Source organism: Hemibagrus wyckioides, linkage group LG17 (genome assembly GCF_019097595.1).
Source record: "Hemibagrus wyckioides isolate EC202008001 linkage group LG17, SWU_Hwy_1.0, whole genome shotgun sequence".
Lineage (NCBI taxonomy): Eukaryota > Metazoa > Chordata > Actinopteri > Siluriformes > Bagridae > Hemibagrus > Hemibagrus wyckioides.
The window spans coordinates 14,986,393-15,009,615 of record NC_080726.1 but is presented as its reverse complement, the minus strand read 5'-3'; the positions used below and the strand labels follow the sequence as shown (position 1 = coordinate 15,009,615).

The following is a 23,223-nucleotide window of genomic DNA, read 5'->3' as shown; positions in this document are numbered from 1 at the left end:
CTTCTTTAGTCTCATATTTTCTCATGCTTTTTCGAAGCACTTTTTGTCTGATCCACACTTCATCATATTGACTTTCCATTTTGCCCCTCAATTTTCTCATCAATATAGGTGACCCAATTAAGCCGTAACCACGGAAACCATCTGTTACAATCAGATTCATATTTAATATAGCTGTCAACCTCAAGGTCACGTTAATGAATTAACAGACCTGGTTAAAATTGTGGTTAATTAGAGTTAATGTGGTTGTCATTTTAGAGTGAAATTGCTATTTATTCACTGAAATCAGATAAAGAAGGTGTTCAAATGTAACCTCTTGTATTGCCAGAGAAATCCTTACTCGAGTATGTTCAGACACTCTCTGCTGTTTTATGTGAAGGGAGTTAGAGAGATGATGTGTGTTTGTAAGTTGTTTTGCTTATCTCTGGGTTTTTTCTATATTTCTCTGCCTCTTGGAGAGTCAGGTGGTGCTGTCTGCACTGCATTGTAACACTGCAACCATCTGACCACAATGAATTCTGGGACTCGAGCAAACATGACCTTCCTTTTCATAGCTGGTGTTTTCATAGATGTGAGCAGTCTATAGACTCTTTTCTACACTCCAGTCTATAGAGGAGAACGGAAAAAAAAGGATCAATATTCAGGTAAAGCAGATCTTGCCGTTTCTCCTCCGAGCAGCTTGAGGTTTTTACAGAATGCTGTTGCACGTGTTTTTAAATGATTTCTGGAGAAATGATAAGCTGTTGAACAAAGATTTACTTGATCATCAACACACTGAACAGTGAAACACATACACTGTGACTTCCTTTACTTTCATCAGCTTAATTACACGTGGACAAAATTGTCGGTACCCTTCCATTAAAGAAAGAAAAAGCCGCAGTGGTCAGTGAAATAACTTGAAACTGACAAAAGTGATAATGAATACAAATTTACTGAATATTGACTAATGAAAATCAGACATTGTGGTTCAACAGAAGCATTTAATACAAAACAAACTAATGAAACTGGCCTGGACAAAAATGATACTTAATGCTTTGTTGCACAACCTTTTGAGTCAATCACTACAATCAAGTGATTTCTGTAACTCTCAGTGAGACTTCTGCACCTGACCACAGGTATTTTTTAGATCAGGGCTCATAGAAGGCCACTTCAGAATAGTTCAATGTTTTTTTTTCTGTCGTTCTTGGGTGTATTTTTGCTGTGTTTTTTGGGTCATTATCCTGTCGGAGGACCCATGACCTGTGACTGAGACCAAGCTTTCTGACACTGGGCAGCACATTTCACCCCAGAATGCCTTGATAATCTGGACATGACTACTTTTCAGCCTTTAAATAGGCAGACTGACTGATTACAAGTTTGAAGACACCCGTGATGCTAATTACAGGACTCACTTTAGTTTAACATGTCCCTATGGTCAAATTCTTTTCAGTCTTTTCTAGGGGTACCATCATTTTTGTCCAGACCAGTTTCATTAGTTTGGTTTTTTTTTAATGCTTCTGTTGAACCACAATTCAAAAGCAATGTCTGATTTCCATAAGTCAATTTTGAGTAAAATTTTTATTTATTATTACTTTTGTCAGTTTCAAGTTATTTCAGTTACCATTTGGGGTTTTTCTTGTTTCAGTAGAAGGGTACTAACACTTTTGAGCATGTGTGTATGTTATGCCTTGTATAGAATCCTATATTTAGTACTTTAAAATAATCAGATATATAAATAGCTGTAATCATTTTCATGATGCACATATCTGTGTTTCGTTTTTAGTTGGAGAGGATATGCAAATAAATATTTACTTGGTCCAGTTGATAATAAAATGTATTGTAAAATGTATGTATTGTTAATAAAATGTAACAATATTCAGCAACATAATGTAGAAGATAAATAAAATTGGTATAGAATAAAAGAAAAAATTAAATTGGTAGAACGAAAAAAAAGATGTAACTTCCAATAATCTACTTAGACACTGGTTGTCGATTTGTTTTGTATTTTGTATAAAACACTTCAAAATATTCTCAGAAAACTGTATGTAGACATTATTTAATGAAATATAGATGATATTGTCTTTCCACCCTCTATAATTCTATTACTTTTTTTTTTGTATCTGAAGCCAGTGGTGTACTTGATGGGGTTAAGAAGTTAAATTTCTTTCTAAATGTCTTTTAATCTTTTTAATCTGAAGTTGACATTTCAGTCTGTTATTCACACAGACACAATTTCTCAATTTGTCTGTTCATGTCTGTGAGCTTTGTCCTTTAAAGCCTTTTAAAGATGAATAAACCTGTCCTGAGGGGAAAGATGTTTTACATTTTTTTCTTAGCATAAAGACACTCTTAAAAAAAAAAAAAAAAAAAAAAAACCAAACTAAAAACCAAATATTGGCCAAGTATACAATGCAGAACAATGAAATATAGACAGCGTCTGAAAGGGCTTGTCAGAGAGGCGACGGTTTGGGGGTTTAAGGTTAGAAGTTATTGTGTTTAAAGCACTGGTAAAGCATACATTCATACCTGAGCATTTGAGCTACTAATGAAAAGCCTGACCACAAGCCTTCCAGCCTTACACTTATTAAAAACAATGAATATTTATTTGGTGACCATGTGGACATCATGAACACGCTCACGTCGCTGTAATTTATACACTTTGTACATTAACTAATCAATCAGAATTGCCGCAGACAACATCCAGCAACTTTACTCATCACTTCCCACACTCCGTCTCTCTCTTTATCTCTGTCTCTCATCTCTCTTTGTGTCTCTTAATCCCTGTCTCTGCCTCTAGTTTATCTCTTTACGTCCCTCTCTCTCTCTTTGTCTCTCTGTCTCTGTTTCTCTCTCTCTCTCTCTCTCTCTCTCTCTCTGTCTCTCTGTTTCTCTCTCTCTTAATCTTTTTCTTTCTGTCTCTCTCTCTGTCCCTCCTTTCTCTTTCTCTGTCTCTCTCTCTGTCCCTCCTTCTCTCTCTCTCTCTCTCTCTCTCTCTCTCTCTCTCTTAATCTTTCTCTGTCTCTCTCTGTCCCTCCTTTCTCTTTCTCTGTCTCTCTCTCTGTCCCTCCTTCTCTCTCTCTCTCTTAATCTTTCTCTGTCTCTCTCTGTCCCTCCTTTCTCTCTCTCTCTCTTTCTCAGTCTCTCTCTCTGTCCCTCCTTCTCTCTCTCTCTCTCTCTCTCTCTTAATCTTTCTCAGTCTCTCTCTGTCCCTCCTTTCTCTCTCTCTCTCTCTCTCTCTCTCTTTCTCTCTCACGAAAATTGGGTATATTATGGGAATACACACTGGACAGGACATCAGCCTACCTCAGTATTCACACACTCATTCACATCTAGGGACATCTAGATCTACTTACCAGCATTTTTTTGGGAAACAGGAGGGTTCCAAAGAGACCTACAGAGACCCATACAGACAATAACCTCAAACTGGGAACCACTGAGCTGTGATGCAGCCGCACTCCCTGCTGTGGCACCATAAAATCAAATCATTTATTCAAGATTTTGCTTTAAGTTGTTTCAGAATAATTGCACCTATGTTCATCCCGTCTTCTTTGTGTTACCATGGGTGTTTTCTTCTCTATAAAATGGACAAATTATTCTCAAGTCCCAGTGTGCCCCATATCTTCGGTTATCTCATTTCTAAATCTTTTTTCTGATATTAGCACAGAAAATGTTGATATTCAAATGCATGTACAGTTTTCTGTATTGTAAACGCTTCTGTGGCTGTTTTGATGAATGCCAGCATCCATGTGATGCTGTGTCATATTGAGGTTTTGCCGATGTGTATATTAGTGTAGTATTTACTGCGTATTGTGCAGCACTAGCTTCATTGTGTAAGTAACTGCGGTGGTTAGCGGCTCACTGCAGGTGTTTTTAAGAGTGCATTGCAGGCTGATCACTCGACAACACAACAGCGTTTTACATGCCAAGACTCGATTCTAAGCTCTCACGCTGAGACACACACAAAACACACACATGCAAACCCTGTCTTTCAAGAGGTGCCAGACTCCCCTCCTCACAAGGAAGCGTCTAATTACATATTGGGAGGTGTGAATGGAGTCGCCTTAATTACACCTATCTTCTTCTTTCTGCTCCACACGTGCTCTCAGTGCTGCAGAATACATTAGGAGTGGAGCGGTGCGGGTAAACTGGGGGATTTCTGGTGCTGATAATGCACACTCCATCAGGGAGCCAGCGCAAATAGAGAGATGTGACTCTGTTGTGTCTCTCCATCAGCGTGGACGTCGGAGTGATCAGCACTAACGAGCTGAAAGCCGCTTTACTGCGGGTTTTATTAATGCACGTTAGGGGTGAGGGGAAAAGAATCGATCCCTAGATGCTTCACAAATCTCTCCTGCTAGATTCTGCATCGAAGCACAATTTAGCCCAGACTACTCTATAGACTTCTACGTGAATAGTTTTTCATGAAAACCCTTAATATTGACACGAATTATTCTAAAAGGTTAAACTACATTTCTTTGTCACAGATTGAAGTAATATTTGCAGTGAAGTATTATTAAATCATCCTAAATCAAAGACTTTAAGGTTGCATGTTTTCACAGTGATGATTCAGCATTTCATAGGTTACTTCTTAGAATCCATGTGAACTTTAACCATCAACTCATTTTCACACAGATAAATCAAATCCCCTAATGATTTCTAGTCACTAAAACTAGAGACGTTATGACACAAGGGCCTTTATTTAAAGTCTTTTAGAATGCCAAATGACCCAAGGGTTTAATATACATATTTATCTATGCCTGGATTTATTTGTTTCTTTGTTTGTTTCATCAGTCTCAATAAATTCATTAATTAGTTAGTTATTTGTGTTGTTGTTGTTGTTGTTGTTTGGAAAATGTCTTTAGAGAGCCATGATGGAAGTGTTTTTCATGATGGATGAAAAGTGTTTTTGAAAGCAGCAATTAGTCAAACTGGACAATAAAAAAATAGAAATGAAGCTGACGCATGATGTGTTGTGACGCCTTTATCCCCAGAGATGCCCACTTCTAATGTATACACCTACCTGCTGTACAACTTATGGCTTTTATTGTTCTCCCATTCTCTTTGTCACCCTCTCTCTCTCTCTCTCTCTCCCCACTTTCTTCTCACGCTCCTCAATGTCCTGCAGGCTGAATTTTAAGGACCCTGAGGCGGTGCGTGCTCTCACGTGCACACTGCTGAAGGAAGACTTTGGCCTGAGTATAGAGATTCCTTTGGAACGGCTCATCCCCACTGTCCCTCTGCGCCTCAACTACATCCACTGGGTGGAGGATCTGACCGGAGGGCAGGGCAGTCCACGCAGGGGCATCGATATTGGTACGCACAGTTCTTTAACACAGTTCCACATCCCCGGTTCTCTGCTCCCAGTAGCACACAAGGCTTTACACACAGTTTCCTGTTCTCTGATCATTATGCAGGTGAGGCGACACTGATGGCACATTCCCACGAAACTCTGAACAGTGAAAGTGTAGTTTTGCAGCCAGATCTGGGCAGAGATTTACTCTGTACTGGCATCATGGTTTTTTTTTGTCTTAGATGTTAATTACTTTTTTGGCCAAAGAAGCTAGCAGGCTAGTTAATGTTAGGCTAATTATTTATTCTAATGTTTAAACTAGTCACTTTGGTCTATATGAAAACTAACAAGCATTAAATTAACTAAGTTTGTTTTCAAATTTAAAGGACTAGCCAAAAAAAGCTAACAAACTGGCTGACATTGGGTTAAATATGAGTATTTTTTTCACAGGAAAGCTAGCTAACATGAAACTAACGGTTGTAATGCGTAAAGCAGCACGCTAGATACATTAAGAAAACTTTAGGCATATATTGTGTTTAATCAGTAGCCAAGGTTGTTGGAAAGCTAGCTAATATTAGGTTAACTATTATATTTTATATCTTAGTATGCCAGATCACAAGAAATCTAGCTAGCATTATGTAATGTATTTTATAGCAAGCTAGCTAGCATTAAGCTAGTATATCATGTATGACAGTAGTCAATATTGCTGGCACGTATTAGCACTCTTTTTTTTCAGGGCAGTGGCCATTGAGTAAATAAACTCTTGCCTAAAATACTTGAGCATTGGACAAGCTCTTGATCTGCTTTGTTCTAAAGTCATTACCATTCAAGACACAGGAGCATTTTTTCACCTGCCCTGAAAGCTAATCTAAGCAGCAGAATTCTGACTTGTCATGCAGGAAACAGATGGAGAAAGACAGAGCCGTGAGCGGTGGGTCACATGCTGTGTGAAAATCCCTGGTTCTCGCACTGTGCCAGCGGTGCCAGTAGGTTTACTAATAGGCAGATGTCTGGTGGTGAATTCTAGACAAGATAAAGCTCCTCCAAATCTTTCCCCTCCATCCCCCTCTCCCTCCCTCCCTCCCTCCCTCCCTCGCTCGGAAGATCTTCGGCCACTAGGATGTCCTTGTCACTGCTCTGCTTTTGTGTGTTCTTTGTTTCTGAGGGAAGCAGAAGAAATCCTTACACATCTGTCCATCTGTTTATTGTTCCTTTCCCAGTTTCTCAGTGAGTGTTATTAAATTGAGGTGATGTTATTGAGTTATTTGTGTCTATGCAGTTTTACTGTCACACACATGATGAATTGGCCCGATGTAGCTGTTTAACTCTGGCTTCAGAAGCCTTTCTGTCTGTCAGGCATCCTGAGAGTAGCAGACGTGGGAGGGTAAATAATGGATGAGTAGAGGTGGCCTGCTGCACATTATTGCATTAGAGACCTGATCTGTCATTTTGGTGGGGCGTCTGTCAGTTCAGGTCAACATGTTAACAGACTTCCTTGTGCTAACTGACTTGAGCATGATTCACCATATTAGAACTCCTTTTAGATCGAACATTTCTATATAAAATCTACAAAATCACATTTCCACTACAAAATCACATCTCCACTACTTTTCTGTTGCAGTTGGTTTCATCCACTGTGTTGTTTTAACCGTTTTTCTTTTCTCCTGTTCACTAAAATAATGTAAGAGTATACTGAAGACAGTATGTATCAGTGACATTGAGCTACTTGGTGATTCATCAATAATGGGGTTCCAGTACATTGTGTACTTCCTCGATTGCAATCGTGTGTGTAATGAAATATTATTGAGATGGCAGACTTGGGGTGGAACAGCATGTAAGCTCTTTGTCTTCTTTTGTGTGTGTCTGTGTGTGTGCGGGTGCGTATGAATGTGTGTGCGCATGCAGGTACGGGGGCCTCCTGTATCTACCCCCTATTGGGAGCCTCAATGAATAGCTGGTACTTTCTCGCAACAGAGGTGGATGACATCTGCTATACTTACGCAAAGAAAAATGTTGAACAAAACAATATGGCAGACCTAATAAAAGGTACGAGTCTGTACATTCACTGACCATTGTTTCATGTTGATTTTGATCCAAGTTTGTGTGAGATTTGAGCAATCGTGTGTGTGTGTGTTGCAGTGGTGAAGGTGCCCCAAAAGACCTTGCTAATGGATGCCCTAAAGGAGGAGTCGATAGTGTACGATTTCTGCATGTGCAATCCTCCTTTCTTCGCTAACCACTTAGAGGCTAAGGTAACAGTGTTTTCTCCGTCTCAGACATGAACATAAGCCCATTTTCTTTTAATATTCAAGCTCTATATGTTGACTTTACATTAATGTAACATTTTAAATTTCAGTCCAATACAAGCATCTGTATATTTCACATGCTGCTAATAACGGCTGGGCGGTTGTTTTGTGGCTTGTGTTACATTTACTCCATCAGGGAGTCAACTCAAGGAACTCGCGCAGACCCCCACCCAGCTCTGTCAACACGGGTGGAGTGACCGAAATCATGGCAGAGGGAGGGGAGCTGGAATTTGTGAAAAGGATTATCCATGACAGTGTGCAGCTTAAGAGGAGGCTCAGGTTTGATGCACATGTGTACACACACACACACACACACATATAGTGGCACACATGTAGTACGGTTCATGTACCTAATGTGTAATTTTTCAGTACCATGGTGGAGCTTTGTGGGGTGGAGTCTAGTAATTGACTAATTGAGTACCTTAAATGTCCTAATCGTTTCTTTCACTTCTCTCATGTTATGTTAAAGTGTGTGGCAATGAGACACTACATGCTTATAGCATTAAGCACGTCCACATACAGGCAAGGGAACATTATTCTTTGTTTAAAAAAAAAAATGATATGATGTCATACGGCATATAGTTGTAAGATTAGAAGCCATTTGGAGTTTAAGGAAAGCAGATTTCACATGGACCATGGGTAGGAAATGTGAAAATGAGCTAAATATCAGTGAGAACACCACTTGCTGGAGATGAATAAATAAACACATTAGTAGAATATGTGATAAAATTGCTTCAGAGCTTTTAGAAAATGAGTGTTTAAAATGAGGAAGAAAACATTACAATACTACATTAGAATGGCAGAAAAGCAATTTGAGTACCAGTCGATTGCCTGAACTATTTTTAGCTGCACTCATGTATCCTGCCTCAGATCACATGGTTCAGAGCTCGGGTACATGGGTAGGTTTTGGGTGGAATGTGTATCACACTGTCTAAAGGAAAAGTGGCGTTAATGTTCAAATCCCAGTGCCACTTGAGCAGGAGGTCTGAGGGAGTGAATCTGGGCATGTTTTGATTGCGATGTACTTGCCAAAGTCGAGTAATTAGTATACATGTCTAAACGTGTTGAGCTGTTTAACAATGCTCAGTGGACAGCAGTATAAAAAAATATGTTTAGCTTTTCGTGCTCCGGTGGAAAGACGGGTGCAAAGATAGGAATAACTGTCTTATATTTAGAAAAATGAAAGCTTGCATTTAGCTTCCACTTCATCCTTTCCCCTTCGTACTGCATTACGGTGGGTTATTCCCAGCTCCTGTGGTGGTGCAGAGGGGAAGAAGCTGTCCTGATGACGGGGCACAGCAGATGGAGGCAGAGATGGAACTGTCATCCAGAGTTTGTTTAATTAATTGGCAGAAAAAGCAAACGATTACCCATGCAGCATCCGGCTTGTCCGATGGGAGCAGATGTGTGTGCATGGCAGCGCACATTAGACCTGATTAACAAAGCCACACCTGGAAGCCCCAGGGGAGTGGTTGCATGAGTGTACTCGTGTGTGTGTGTGTGTGTGTGTGTGTGTGGTTGGTTGTGTGTGAGAGAGAAAGGACTGTACTGCAGGTTTTTCTGCTTTGTGATGCATTTCAGTAGTATGATGCGGTGTAAATGGGTGCTTCCACAGACAGGTTCTTTCAGTTACCTCTAAATCGTCTCTTCACAGCACATCTGCTGATTGAATGATTACATGCAAAATGACAGATGTGTTTTCTTTTATTGTGAGCACTATTTTGCAATGTAGATTGTTTTACAGTTCCAGGTAAAGCTAATTTTGCCATTTCCTTTAACATTAATTAGATGTACAATGCATGTGAGTTACATAGTGTATGCCATAAAAATAGCAACTAAATAATAGTCATGGAATTTTCCTCTGGGACTTTGAGACAATGCTTTATGTTCCATGTCAGATGTTTACATGCAAGAAGACTGTTCCATTATCTGCTGATTACATGATTATACTCAAGTTTGTAGATGCTTAAATTAAGCATGGTATTAAAACATGGTTGTTTCCACCTCAGAACACTGGAAAAATATTTAATATTGCTTGTTTGTCAACAATGATCTAAAAAGGGTTTATCTTATTTTAACAAGACTCCTGTAAATAACTCGAGTTGTTGTCATGGTGACGCAATGACTGCTCCAAGCACCTAGGATTAGGTTCTTGGTTTCAGACCAGCAGCGTTTTTGTGCTTTTTGTAGTAGAGACAGGTGGAACAGCTCCAGAATAGACATCAGAACCAGCACACTGTTGTTGGAAAAGGGGTGTGTGGGTTCTGAGTGCTTCCATTTCTTCAAGACCAGAAGGCTGTCTGTGTAAATTGTAAAGTGTCTGTGCACGTGTGTGTGTGTGTTTTCTTTTTTGCTGGCAGGTGTCTGTAGACTTTCTGCCAGAGACACCGCCGGACACAGATTGCTTTTCCTCTCTAAATCCATAGATCTGCAATTAGACCCAGTCTTTTCCCTCTCTCTCCCTCTCTGCATCTATCTCATTCACACACACACACACGCACACACACACGCACATGCACACACACAAAATACAGATCTAATTTCACAAATTGCCAAGAGCTTCTTATTATTGACATTTTAATTGCTTCCTCCTTAGAGTGAGTTAAAGGATGAGCGTGTAGTAAATTTTTTTTTTTTTTTTTGCCTGTTCAGTTTCATTATAATCTTCAATCAGTTTAGCCTGTTAGGTGCTGGTAGCGTCTTCTGAGCAGCATGAAGAACATCTGTGGATATTAAGATTCTTTAATATTTTATCGAGAAAAAATGAAATAGATTTTGTAGGCCTGCAGGCTTCCCCAACTTGGGTATCCCCTGAGGAGTTGGGGGTTTGCCCTCAGTAGGAATTCAGCTAGACACCGTGCCAGCCTCGTTTCCCACTGCTACTCTCCTCTTAAACTGAAGGATGCTCTCTTTGATGGCAATTATTCGTATGGATTATTTGGTCCTCAAGGGCTTCAGTTGTTAAACCCTGCATGTACTAGTCAGTTACACATAGATTTTCTTTCTGCTGTGTTTTTGAGTCCAGTGATGGCTGATGAAGGCTCAGATTTTACTGTGAAGTGTAAGCATTGATTTTATTTTTTTTTCTTCTTCTGCTGTGTGACTTCAAAGTCCTGGGCCTGGTTGGGTATGACGCAAGCTGTTTGCTCCAGTCCTCGCCCAGCTCTGGTGTTTGAGTTGGGATCAAACACAATGCCCAATATGTCATACACAAACCCATAGCAAAAACCAGGTACTTTGAAGAAAGAATGTTTGTTGCAGTTTAAGGAGAAAATGAGAACACCATTGTTCAGTTTGTTTTATTTAGGCGTTATTAATAATAAATATCATTATTATGCACTGAATTAACATATAATGTATTATATGGTGATATGTTTATGGACACCTTAACGTCACAGCTATATGCTCTTGGTGAACAATTCAAACAGTTAGACTTTCCACTAGATTTTGGAGTGTGGCTGTAAGGATTTGTGTTCATTCAGCCAAAAGAGCATTAGTGAGGACAGGTACTGATGATGGGTGAGGAGGCCTGGGGTCCAAGGTGTTCGAGGTCATTCAAAGGGTGAGATTAAGGTCATAACCATGTGCTGGGTACACTTGAGTTCTTTTACACCAGTCTTAACACAGCATGTCGTCACGGACTTTGCTTTGTGCATTGTCATGCTGGAACATGTTTGTGCTTCTTAGTTCCAGTGAAGAGAAATGATAATGTTAAAGCATACCAAGACATTCTATGTTCAACGTCCAACTATGTGGCAACAGTTTTGGAAAAACCCACATATGGGTGTGATGTTCAGGTGTTGTAAAATAAAATAAATTAATTAAACAAACAATGGTGTTCCAATTTTCTCCTTCTGTTTATTTGTCTGTTTTGTTCTAAGAGCTCTTAATTTAATTACAGTGGAGTAGCCAGACATTAATTTTTTAAGAATTTCTTATTTGTCACATTTGCCATTAAAATGGCCATTTATTCATTCATCTTTAATGGCTTTATTCTGGTCAGGGTCATGGTAGATCTGGAACCTAGCCCAGGAACACAGTGCTTGAGGTGGGAATAAACCGTGGATGGGCCACATCGTTGTTACAGGGCACCGTCCACACACCCACACTCCATATGGGAGAAAACCCATATGGACACCTGCAGTACAGTACAGTACTGTGCACAGAGAGTAACCTGAGCTCAGGATGGAATGCTGGGATTGAAAGGGAGCTCTGACCGTGTGTTACCCTTAAAATCATCATTTAAATGAAAATGACTTCAAATGTATCATGTATGAAGCACATCTTGCCCAAAAGCCTTGACCTAAAAGAAGACATTTTATAATTTTGAAACATTTTGTTAGATTTTTTCTAAACATTATAAAAACGTTATTACATCATCCTTGTCATCATCATCATCACCACTGTACCATGCTGTGATTTACATATTTATCACATTATAGCAGAATAGTGCAGCTTCTTGTCATTCTCATCATCCAAAGAAGTCTCATGTTTGTAACTTTGCATACATGTAATGATTTTTTGTTGAGTTTAGGGTGCATGTAAACATTTCATTAGGAATCTCCAATTGGAGTTGATTTGGATGAACAAATATCTCTGCATGTAAACACAGCCTCTGTCTTTGTCTTTTGCAGATGGTACAGCTGCATGTTGGGGAAAAAGTGTAGTCTGGCACCCTTGAAGGAGGAGCTGAGAAAACAAGGGGTGAGTCGTGCCACGTGTGTCCGCATGTATACAAACCTGTGTGCTGTTTTTCATTAATCCTCTCCAGATTGAATGAGTAAATGTGCATCGCTGAAAGAATCTGCAGGTTAATTGATCTAAATCAGCTTTCCTCAAGTGGCCCTGAAAATGCCCCTTGAAACAGAGCTATGATGGGCTGGATTTCATTAGTTCATTAGCAATCATTAGCTTCCGCCCCCTCCCCCATGAGCAAATACGCCCCAAGCTCAGCTTTGTGTGAGAACAGGACTCTCTAATAGCTGTGACTGCAAGCTGTTCTCCACGTTTACAGGTTATTAGGATGGTATCGGTCTTCTCTCCTCACTTCATCTGGAGGTGTCAGAGTGCTGTCACCTCTCATCAGAGCGATGGTGCACTTGGCTGTGTTCCAGCACTCAAGCCTGATACCTCCAATCTGCCCCGTAGCCAACTAATGGGGCTCTAATTAATATGCTAATGAGACTTTCTCTCCTTCACGTGCTCATTTCCTGTTGTTCTCCTTTTTGATTGTATCTTTAGTTTAAATGGCTATTTAGAGGTCACTTAGTAGTCTAACTACGCCCTGTTTTTAGAATCTGCTTTATGTAGTGCTGTGAAGATAGTGTGAAATTAGAGAATAGAGTGTGGGATTGGAGCAAGGCTGTCCCTATCCACTCCCGTACATACAGCCGTGATCCGTGATGAACGTGTAGAAGTGCATCATTTCACACCTGGCCACAGACTCTTTTCAGGTAGAAAGGATTTAAATGATGAGCTACAGAACTCCCTAAACGCTGCATGCATCTGCTACTTTTAGTTCTCTTGCTGTCTGAAGCCAGTTAGAAAATAGCAGGCTGCATTTAAGACTCTGCGAATGGAGATGATTGATTAGCATACGCTTTATGTGTTTTAAATGACTGTTTGACTGGAACAAGTCATGTAAATTCCAAACCAGTTTTAATGTAGTTCTCTCCTCTCGGGTGTCTGATCCTGATGTTATAGACTAGAGCTCTGCTGAAACAGCTCTAAATTCCTGTTTGTCCATTTAAAAATGAACTTTTCAGTACAGTCTTTTCAAAACTGAAATGCATAATCCATTCCACACTTACTTGCAAATAACATCCCATATGCATACGCAACAATCTGCTATGCTCTGTGTATTCTGACACCTTTGTCAGAACCAGCATTAACTTCTTTGGCCAATTTGAGCAACAGTAGCTTGTCTATTGGATCGGATCACACGGGTCAGCCTTCCCCTCCTACGTGCATCAATGATCCTTGACCGCCGATGACCCTGTCACCAGTTCACTACTGTTCCTTCCTTGAACCACTTTTGATAGATTCTGACCACTGCACCGGGAACACCCCATGAGAGCTGCAGTTTTGGAGATGCCCTGATCCAGTCGTCTAGCCATCACAATTTGTCCCTTGTCAAACTCGCTCAAATCCTTACGCTTGCCCATTTTTCCTGCTTTTAACACATCAATTTTGAGGACAAAATGTTCACTTGCTGCCTAAAATATACCACCCACTAACAGGTGCCATGATGAGGAGATAATCAGTGTTATTCACTTCACATGGCAGTGCTCATAATGTTATGCCTGATCTGTGTAAGGTGACACTGTACCTGGAAAATTATAGTAAGACCCTTCTTAAGTACTCTTCAGGTTAAGATTTTTTCAGACATAGTGCATGTCTGTTAAGTTATGTTTCCAAATGATGTCTTCAGTAATCAGAATTAAATTGCACAATTTAGTAGACTCTCTATAAATCAGAGAGATGGGATGCATGGTCATCACCCTAAAAACTACTACTGTACTACATATAGTTCATATTCATTCAAACACATTGTTTTGACCTTCATTATAAGCATCTTCTCTAGTGTGTGTGGTAGAGCTAGTTGTGATTGATCACTTGATAGATCACCTGACCATAATATAAATGCAGGCTATACCTGTGCTGGAAACTCACTTTTCTGATACGTCCTTGTAAATCTCATCCATTCTTTATTATTCAGTGTTATTCTGTGCCAGTAATTGATTTTGGTTTTGTTTTGTTTTGTTTTTGGACAGAAGAATGCTACTTCGAGTGTCTGTATCGTGAAGAACAAAACCTGCAAAGCCTATAATGTGATCTTTACCGTTGTGTCAATTCAAATGAGACGTAAAATATGGCACAATATCCATTAAAATGACTGAAATGATGGATTGAGATAGAAAGATTCAAGAGATGCCCCAGTAATAATAATATTACCCCACCTCTCTATTCAAAACTAATCCGATCCAAATAGGGCTTTCAGTGATCTAATCTAAACCAATACACAACTAAGAGTAAGAGAGCTGTTTATGATTTCATGTCCTGATCGCAACTCTAGTGAGCGGTAATCTGATCTCATGACGTAGACGCATGTTGCAGTTAAATAGATGTCACCTCAAAGACTCATTAGTGTTTACACTACACATGTTCACAAAGCGGGTTGACGAGCAGATCACAATGTTTCTTCAGCGCATTAGAGCTTATTCCAGTTCATCTGGGATCAGTTCACCTTGAGACGCACGTTAATACAAGGGTTAGCGTTTCCTTAGCCACAAAATCTGTGTATTAAACTAGCTGCTGTTGACAATTGTGATCATGATTATTGTGGTGTATTTTATCAGGTTTGGCTATTGTTTGTATAATTTGCTGAAGCTATGACCAATGACTTGCAAACTGAAATTATTTGTTTCTGTGAATTGCAGTTAGCAGTTAGATAGTTGACCAGCTATTTGTGATGGCAGGAGGATATAGGGGCATGGTTATTGTACACATTCATATACATATTAATGAGATCTGGGCATTTTATGAGGATGTTTCTAGCAGATGTTTCCTAGGCATTTAAAACACTCTGTTGGTTTTATTCTACATTGATTATAAGAAGTGGTTTAAAATAAAATGTTTGTGCCTTGTAAAGACTCCTTTTTGTTCTGCTGTTGATCAAAGCTCTTATCTGCTCTTTTGTTTGAACAGGTCCCCAAAGTAACACACACTGAGTTCTGTCAGGGACGCACCATGCGCTGGGCTTTGGCCTGGAGCTTCTATGAGGATGTGACCATGCCAGTAAGTTTCACTTCAGCGCTCTACCTTATGTGACTTGGTCCTGCTGTGACCTACTAAGCTACTTGGGAGTTTTGTGTGTGTGTGTCTAGGTTCAGCTGAGGGAAAGCCACACTGGCAGAATATTCATGCAGCTCCAGATCGGTGCCTGTGTTAATAATGCAAACTCTGGTCCATTCCATTAGGCACACTCTGACTGCTCCCTGCAGCCCGGCTCTCTTCCCCAGTCGCTGTAGCCTGGCAACGGTCTCCAGGGCAGCAGGGCTGTGCTGTATAGCCATGCTCTTGTAGTGAGAGGGAGTGATAGAGAGAGCGAGAGAGAGAAGTGTAAAGCATAGTGAAAGGGGCGGGAGGTGGAATGCTTCCAGTCTTTCCCAACTTCCCTACATGCCTTTGTGGAGGGCACTTGAGCAGAAAGATTGGCCTACATTTCTGTCTGCATTCCACTCATCTCCTTATCACACCATGAGCTGCTACACATACACACCAGGGATCATTGTACACATCGTTTTATTTAGACATGATTGTCTATCTAGTGTATTTGTTTTTATTTATTTAACTATTTTATTTATTTATTCATTATCTAGTTATTTATATTATCATGCCATACTAATCACTCTTAGCCCAGGTGGCAAAGTAAATAAGAAGTAATATATGCCCTCCCCCATCCCTCTCTTTCTCTCTCTCTATCTGTCTGTCTCACTCTCTCTCTCTCTTTTTCTCTCTCTCTCTCTCTCTCTCTCTCTCCCTCTCTCTCACACACACATGCACAAAAAGCCTGTCACATCTATGTTAAGCCTGTACGTCTATGTTAATCCGTTTTCTCTGAGCCCAGCTGAGTCCCATTATAGAAACCAGATCAATCTGATTGATAGTTTGGTCTTTAATACAGTTGTGAGATGGTGAAAAGTGTGGCAGGTTCACGGATATGGAATATGATCCTCCTTTCACCAAGACGAAAGCGAGAAACTGTCTCGGGCACACACAGGGGGGGGGGGCATCTGACACGTTTAGCTGTTAGGACAGTAGATTTACGGCAGAGGCGTTGGCTGAAAGGTCAGAGGTCAGGACTGTGAGGCATTAGTGGAAGCAGCGTTCCGGGAGGATGAGAGAAATGACAGAATGGAGAAGTGTGTGTCAAAATCATTCCTCCTTTCAGGCTCTGAGTTTAACCTCTGATCCCTCTGTCACTCAGCCGTATCTGTGTATGTTCAATAATTAATATGTTGAACCTTTTTGTCTGTGGAGGTGCCGGATAGATGATTTTTTTTTTCTTCAAGTGGAGCTAGAGTGTACCAGCCATTTAAAGACTTTCCTGGTCTTTCTCCATGCTCAGCCGTGGATGTGCATCTATATAACAGACAATTAAGAAAGATAAATTGGATAAATGATAGACAAAAAAATGAACAGAAGAATGAAACGGGAAGTATTGCAGCTGAAAATGTGTTAGTCTGTGTGTGTAGTCTCATTAGCTGCCCATACCCATGTGCACTACACAGACTGACTGACTTGATCAATTTTATTGATTCTAATGCCTGTTTGTTATTTTAAGCACTGAGCTTTTAATATGGACCAGAGTCTTTCAGACCCAACAGGATGAGATGCACTGAACCTGCCTGCTGTACAATTCAATCAATAGAATATCATGCATTGTGTTGTAGCCAAGTAATTAATCATTATTGTGCACAGTTCCAGTGGTTTAACACAAGCCTGTTGACTGACTGAATTAGTGCTGGACAGTAATTTATGTTAAACTACAGAGCATTAGTGCAATATTGTTAGGTGGATAGACTGATTCATACCTGCCAGTGTCACTGATGTTTTTTGTAGCCACTATGTGACCAACAGCCATAGAATGGCTCCCCCTGGTGCACTATAGGTGTGTATTTTTAGGTTAAGTACCAGGGGATACAGAGACCAGTCAGTTTATACATTCCCATTTGGCTGCTGTGGGTATATGGTCTAGTCTGTATTGTGCTGAAACAATAAGGCAGATGGTGAATACAGCATTCTGAATGCACTTTATTGGTCTGGAAATCCCTCTGGCTAGATTCACACTTCAAATTTTATTCATCACATACACAACCACACACAGTACATGCAGTGCTGTTATTGTATTCATCATGAATTTCATCATAAATCATGTTGTATGACATGGTTTATTGTATTTATCATAAAAATAGAAACAATGAGAATAAAAATATACCGAGAATAAAAATATACCAAGAATAGAATGTGAATTAAATTACAGTAGAAGTAAGGAATTCACAGGTGGAAAAGTATAGGGAAAAATATAAAAATGTTTACATATGAATGCAGATCAGTGGTAGAAGGACAGACTACAGAAAAGGGTTATTGTTGTATTTTCCATTCTCTTTGCTTTAATGGACTGTTAGCACATTATCATATTGCATGAGAGGCATACACAATCCTGTTTTAATCCCACTCCCAGTTGAATTCCTCCCACATGTATTTATGTCGACCTTTAAAGCTAAATAAAATTCAAATAAAATCATTTCATTGTGCAATGGTGAATTCCATCAGGACCAGCGCTGTGTGAAAGTTCTCTTTCAGAGCCATGGGTTGCACCTCATTAAGCAGTCCCACTCAGTTAGATTAGAGTCAGCTCAGCAGCGCATGCCAACTCAAACAAACCAATCCTGACTTGTTTTCAGATGCTGATGATGCCAGAGTTGAACACGGTGGAAACACCTTCATATCTCTCTATCTGTTATTAAGCTGTAAAGAGTTTCTGCTCCATGCTGTGTGCTCTCAGTTTCATCATCAGTGATTTCCACAGAGCTGCCAGTTTATCCAAATCTTAAATGGCATGGAAGAATTTCACTTATTTTTCATTATGGAATATAATGGAGATTTATTCTTTTGCAGATTTACTGCACTGGTTTCATGCTGTGATTTGAAGTGCGCTTCTTTCCTGTACTAATTAATCACTAAAAAAATGATATACTGAAACAGGTTTTGCTTCACATCTGAAAATGAATGGATTACTGGTTTTGATTTGCTGGTTTACTAGGAAAAATTGCTAGTGGACCAGTTGAGCTGTATGTGTTAAGTATGAATGATTTATTCACAAAAGTTTGATATACAGCAGTCTGTGAGATTCTTCTGTTTTTCCTTGAATTTGAATTGAACATTAAGGCAATGCTGAAAACAAATTGTGTGATTGTCGAATGAAGCCTGCATTTACTTTCACTATATACATTTGCCTTTAATACACATAATCATATTCAGATCATTTTCTATCCTAGACTAGATTGACAGATTGCCCCTTGATAGATAGATAGATAGATAGATAGATAGATAGATAGATAGATAGATAGATAGATAGATAGATAGATAGATAGATAGATAGATAGACAGACAGATAGATAGACAGACGGATAGCCAGACGGATAGCTAGATGAATCATATTCAGATCATTTTCTATCCTAGACTAGATTGACAGATTGCCTCTTGACAGATAGATAGATAGATAGATAGATAGATAGATAGATAGATAGATAGATAGATAGATAGATAGATAGATAGATAGATGGACAGATGGACAGACAGACAGACAAGACAGACGGATGGATGGATGGATGGATGGATGGATATATAGGGATAGGTGTGTGTTATGTAATATTTGATGGGAATATCCTGATGTAAGTCGCTCTGGATAAGGGCATCTGCCAAATTCCAGAATGTGAAAGTAATTGTTCAGTGAGCACCATAGATTGTTGAGGGGCAGCTCACAGCAAGACAGCTCGATCTCTGTCCATTTTAAAGGAGCAGTTTGTTATGTTTAGCGCCTGCTACTGCTTGTGGGGTTAATTGCAGAGAAATTATTGATCACCCTTTTCATTTCCTCCAACCTAACCCATCTTCTCTCTTGAGACTGCATTAGTTTCCTAAGTTGCCTTTTAAGGAAAGGGGGCAGAGATGAGCTGCTATGTTTCCACTGAAAGAAGAAACCAACCACATGCTTCTTGGCATAGTTTTGTGGCATATCTTTACAAGTCTAAAAAGATTTTTTTTTTTACATACCCCCACTTTAAATTCAGGGGTTTGTTGAGTATCCAGTAACGATTTTGGAGCAGATTCTCTTGGAGTCAGTCAGATTAAGTAAGATGCTGATCATATGACATCTTGTGAAAGAAAGCAGTAGCCTGATGGCTTATGGGTGTCCACTGTGTTAACTAAATGCCAGTGTAATTTTCTGTTTTAGCTGTAAATGTGTGCACTTTTAACTCAAGCAGATGATTGTTTGTCTTTCATAACTACAAATGTTCTGCTTCAGTAAAGACTAATGCCCATGAGGCATGCTCCTCTCTCATGCTGAATTACTCTGACTCACTCTGTTTTTCACTCTTGCCAAATGTCTCTCACCTCTTCTGCTCTTCTGTGCTGCACAGTCTGCTAATGTGACCTGTAGAAAAGTCTGAGAAGAATCTCGCTTTGTTCCTTTATCATATTTTGACATAGCTTGCACATTTTTCGATGGTGTTTTTAAGGTAAATGTTCTAGTTTAGGTTTTGTCTGTCCCTGATGTGTGGAATGTTTGCTTTGTGTGTGTGGGGGAGAGCATTATCTGCTTTGTAGAAACATGAGCTTAGGCTCAAGGCTTAGTGAGGGTCACATTGCTGCTTGCGTCCTGACCTCATTACTCAGGGATGCATAAATATGATTGTTTTGTAATAACACTTACAGATCTGTATGATTCCGATGAACAAATTGTGTGATTGTCGAATAAAGCTGCATGTATCTAGTAGATACATAGACAGGCAGACAGATGAATCATATTCAGATAATTTTCTATACTAGACTAGATGCATGCAGTTTATCAGTGACAATAGTGTCCCCTTGAGAGATCAGATGACCAATAGATGGATAGATGGAGAGACGGATAGATAGACGGATGGATAGATATATAGATAGAGAGAGAGAGAGAGAGGTGTGTGTTATGTAATATTTGGACCTGCTTGGTGACCTCTTTGCTGTAAGGCAAGCACTTCTGTACTAAGTTGCTCTTGATGACTGCTAAAATGATCTGCCAAATGGCATAAATGTAAAGCTCAACCATTGCCATAACTGTGAGGTGTTATGAATGACATGGAATGGAGTTGTTTTTTTTTTGTTTGTTTTTTTAAAGATCTCTCCTCTAATGTCTTGCCCAGACATCGCTGTCATGTCCCTGTGCATCAGACCCTCGACATATGGCATGCACATCTCTCAGACAGTGATGGTGTATTTACTCCGCTGTAAGCCAAGGTCAGGGACAGGAGGAGCAGCCACACCTTTAAATCCTCAATTGTACATTGCTGCCCTCTGCTGGACTCTTCTCACTCACAGAATATAGTGACGTTAGCTCACATTCAGTTGTTCATTGCTTAAAGTTTTCAGTATGCATATGCATGTTATACTGCTGCAGAGCAAACATTAGCAATAGTGCTGCAGTCTGCATCCCATATCCCATAAAACACAAATATTGAATGTTGGCATTTTCTCAAACAAACAGAACTCACAGCGAGGCTGGGTCGTAATTGTGTCGTGGATTATGGTTCCGATTTGTTTTAAGGTATTAAACTACAGTTTTCTTGTCACCAATATTTACAGTTTTACATTTCTACCCCAGGATACATAGTGCTGCACATTTCATGGATGAAATACTTTAGCGTTTTTATTAGAGCTAGACTGAATCTCAAATGCCAGAGTAAGCATCCAGTAGGTACATGATTTGGAAAATGAATAGATAACTGAATATATTAGAAAATAAGTCTACTTCTAATGACCCACATTTATTAAAACAAATTTTTCTGTATTAAGCAAAAAGGGTTTAAAAAGAAACCTCATTAAGGACATTTGTATAGATTTACCTTGGGTGACAAAACAGCAACTACCAAAAACTAAAAATTAACCAAACATGTATGTGGACGTGGACGTGCATGACTAATTAACATAAAACTTTGTTCCATCAGCATGTAGTAGATTCATTCAAACCGTTCTGTATTAAGGCAGTGTGCAGTATTTTTTGGAGTATGCTTAGGATTACAGATTTCTGATGATGGTGTCATACTTGGTAGATTTAGACATTTCTAATAACTGCAAATAACAGACAAATAATAGACAAATAACTGCAATCAGTTTTTGTCCGACTGCAAATTGCTCCACTTGGTCTGTGTGTTCCAGTCTCCGCCGAACAAGAAGCGTAAGCTGGAGAAGGCACGTAAGCCTCTGACCTTCACCGTGGTAGAAGCCACCGCAGCAGAACTGCACTCTCAGGCGCTCAGCATCGGCCAGACACACACCAGCCATGTGGAGAGCGTCACCTACTGGCTGGAGAATGTTCTAACAGACCTGAAGGTACACACACACTTCATGTTATTTTAATATGTACAATAATATTTTAATTACTAGTCCTATAGAGCTTTTCATCACAGAACATTTGTCAAAGTTGGGTTGTGTTTTTCACCACTGGGACTAAATTTTAAAGACTCCCTGGTTACACTTCATGGACCCCACTTTGAGAACCCATGATTATGGGGAAAGATGATATCTTTCAAAAGACTGTTAAGACTAGAGCAGTCATAGTATAACAGTGTTGAACTGTGTTTAAAGGTCCTGCACAATCGTGTGCCCTCCTGCAACTCTGAACTCAGTCTTTTCCTGACTGCTGTTGAGAACACCTGGGTCCATGCTCGGCAGAAACGCCGCGAACACAGCCGACAGCTTCGTGAGCTCCCCAGAGCCCCAGAACCTGACACTCCCACTGCTGAGAGTGTGGACCCGACACCAGCACAGGACATTACTGATCCTCACAGTAATGGAGAAGAATCTAAGGCAAAACAGGGCAGTGAAAAGGATACAGATGTCCTCTGTAAGACCCCCAGCACACAGGAACAGGGGTCCAGTGTCTCTGCTATTTCCCCAAGCTCCAGCTCAGTCCACAACTTCCTGTTTAAGTGCCTGATGAACGTGAAGGTAGAAGACAGTGATGTGTTGGTTGAGATGCACTGGGTGGAGGGTCAGAATAAAGACTTGATGAACCAGCTATGCACATGTATTAAGAACTCACTCTTTCGCCGTGTAGCCAAGTCCATTTGACCCCTTTTATAAGCATATGATTTCATTAACAGATCGAGCTCAAACTGAGGTGTGAGCAGTACTAATGTTTCGACTTCCTGCCTGTACAGTACAACTGCAGAGAAAATGGTGAAATATGTTTTATTCCATGTTTGGCTTTGATACGTTTGTAATAAACATTTTAATTGTTGGTGGTTCAGAATCTTTCTTTAAATTAAAACCTTGGATTTGTTCATTGATATTACGTTGTGTTCCCCATGGCCGTTTTTGTTTAGACTAACTGATGCCTATCATTTATTCTGTGTACAAGATTTTTGCTTAAGTAAACTACTGGAAAAGGAAAGGACAGTTGGTATCTAATTAGTCCCTTGATTTTTGTCAGCACTGATATCTTGGTCCTTTCATGGAGATTTGTTTCTCTCGTGGTTCCAGCTTTCTCAGTCATCACTGGTAAGTATGGAAGTTAACACTTCATAAGAATAGCGGAATTCCTAGTGTCCAGCTGTGCTTTACTAATTTGATTTTGATTTACAGCTTTTTGTGAAGATGTTTGTGCAGAGTGCCATTTCCTGTCCCTGGAATACCTCTGGTGGTTTCCTGGCAGGAAATCTGGGCTAGTAGACAGAAGTCCAGAGTGGGGCCGGCATGGATAACAGGAAGTCAGCAGCGATTCAGGAAGTAACTGTTCGAAGCAGTGGCGTTTGTCCAGCGTGGTGGGTCATGTGAAGTTCTCTGATCCTAGAAATAAATCATCTACTGTGCTTATGCTAGCTT

At 39.9% G+C, this 23,223-nt stretch overlaps 1 protein-coding gene across 1 annotated transcript in view; it reads left to right on the top strand.

Annotated features, from left to right (window-relative positions):
- mettl16 (methyltransferase 16, N6-methyladenosine) overlaps positions 1-22,639 on the top strand; it is a 41,131-nt gene extending 18,492 nt beyond the window's left edge. The window contains exons 3-10 of the mRNA XM_058413387.1: positions 5,102-5,289; positions 7,172-7,312; positions 7,406-7,518; positions 7,709-7,851; positions 12,207-12,276; positions 15,280-15,369; positions 21,556-21,729; positions 21,985-22,639. Coding sequence (XP_058269370.1) covers positions 5,102-5,289; positions 7,172-7,312; positions 7,406-7,518; positions 7,709-7,851; positions 12,207-12,276; positions 15,280-15,369; positions 21,556-21,729; positions 21,985-22,470 — 1,405 coding nt within the window. The 3' untranslated portion in view covers positions 22,471-22,639. The remainder of the gene's footprint in view (positions 1-5,101; positions 5,290-7,171; positions 7,313-7,405; positions 7,519-7,708; positions 7,852-12,206; positions 12,277-15,279; positions 15,370-21,555; positions 21,730-21,984) is intronic.
- The last annotated feature ends 584 nt before the right edge of the window (positions 22,640-23,223 follow it).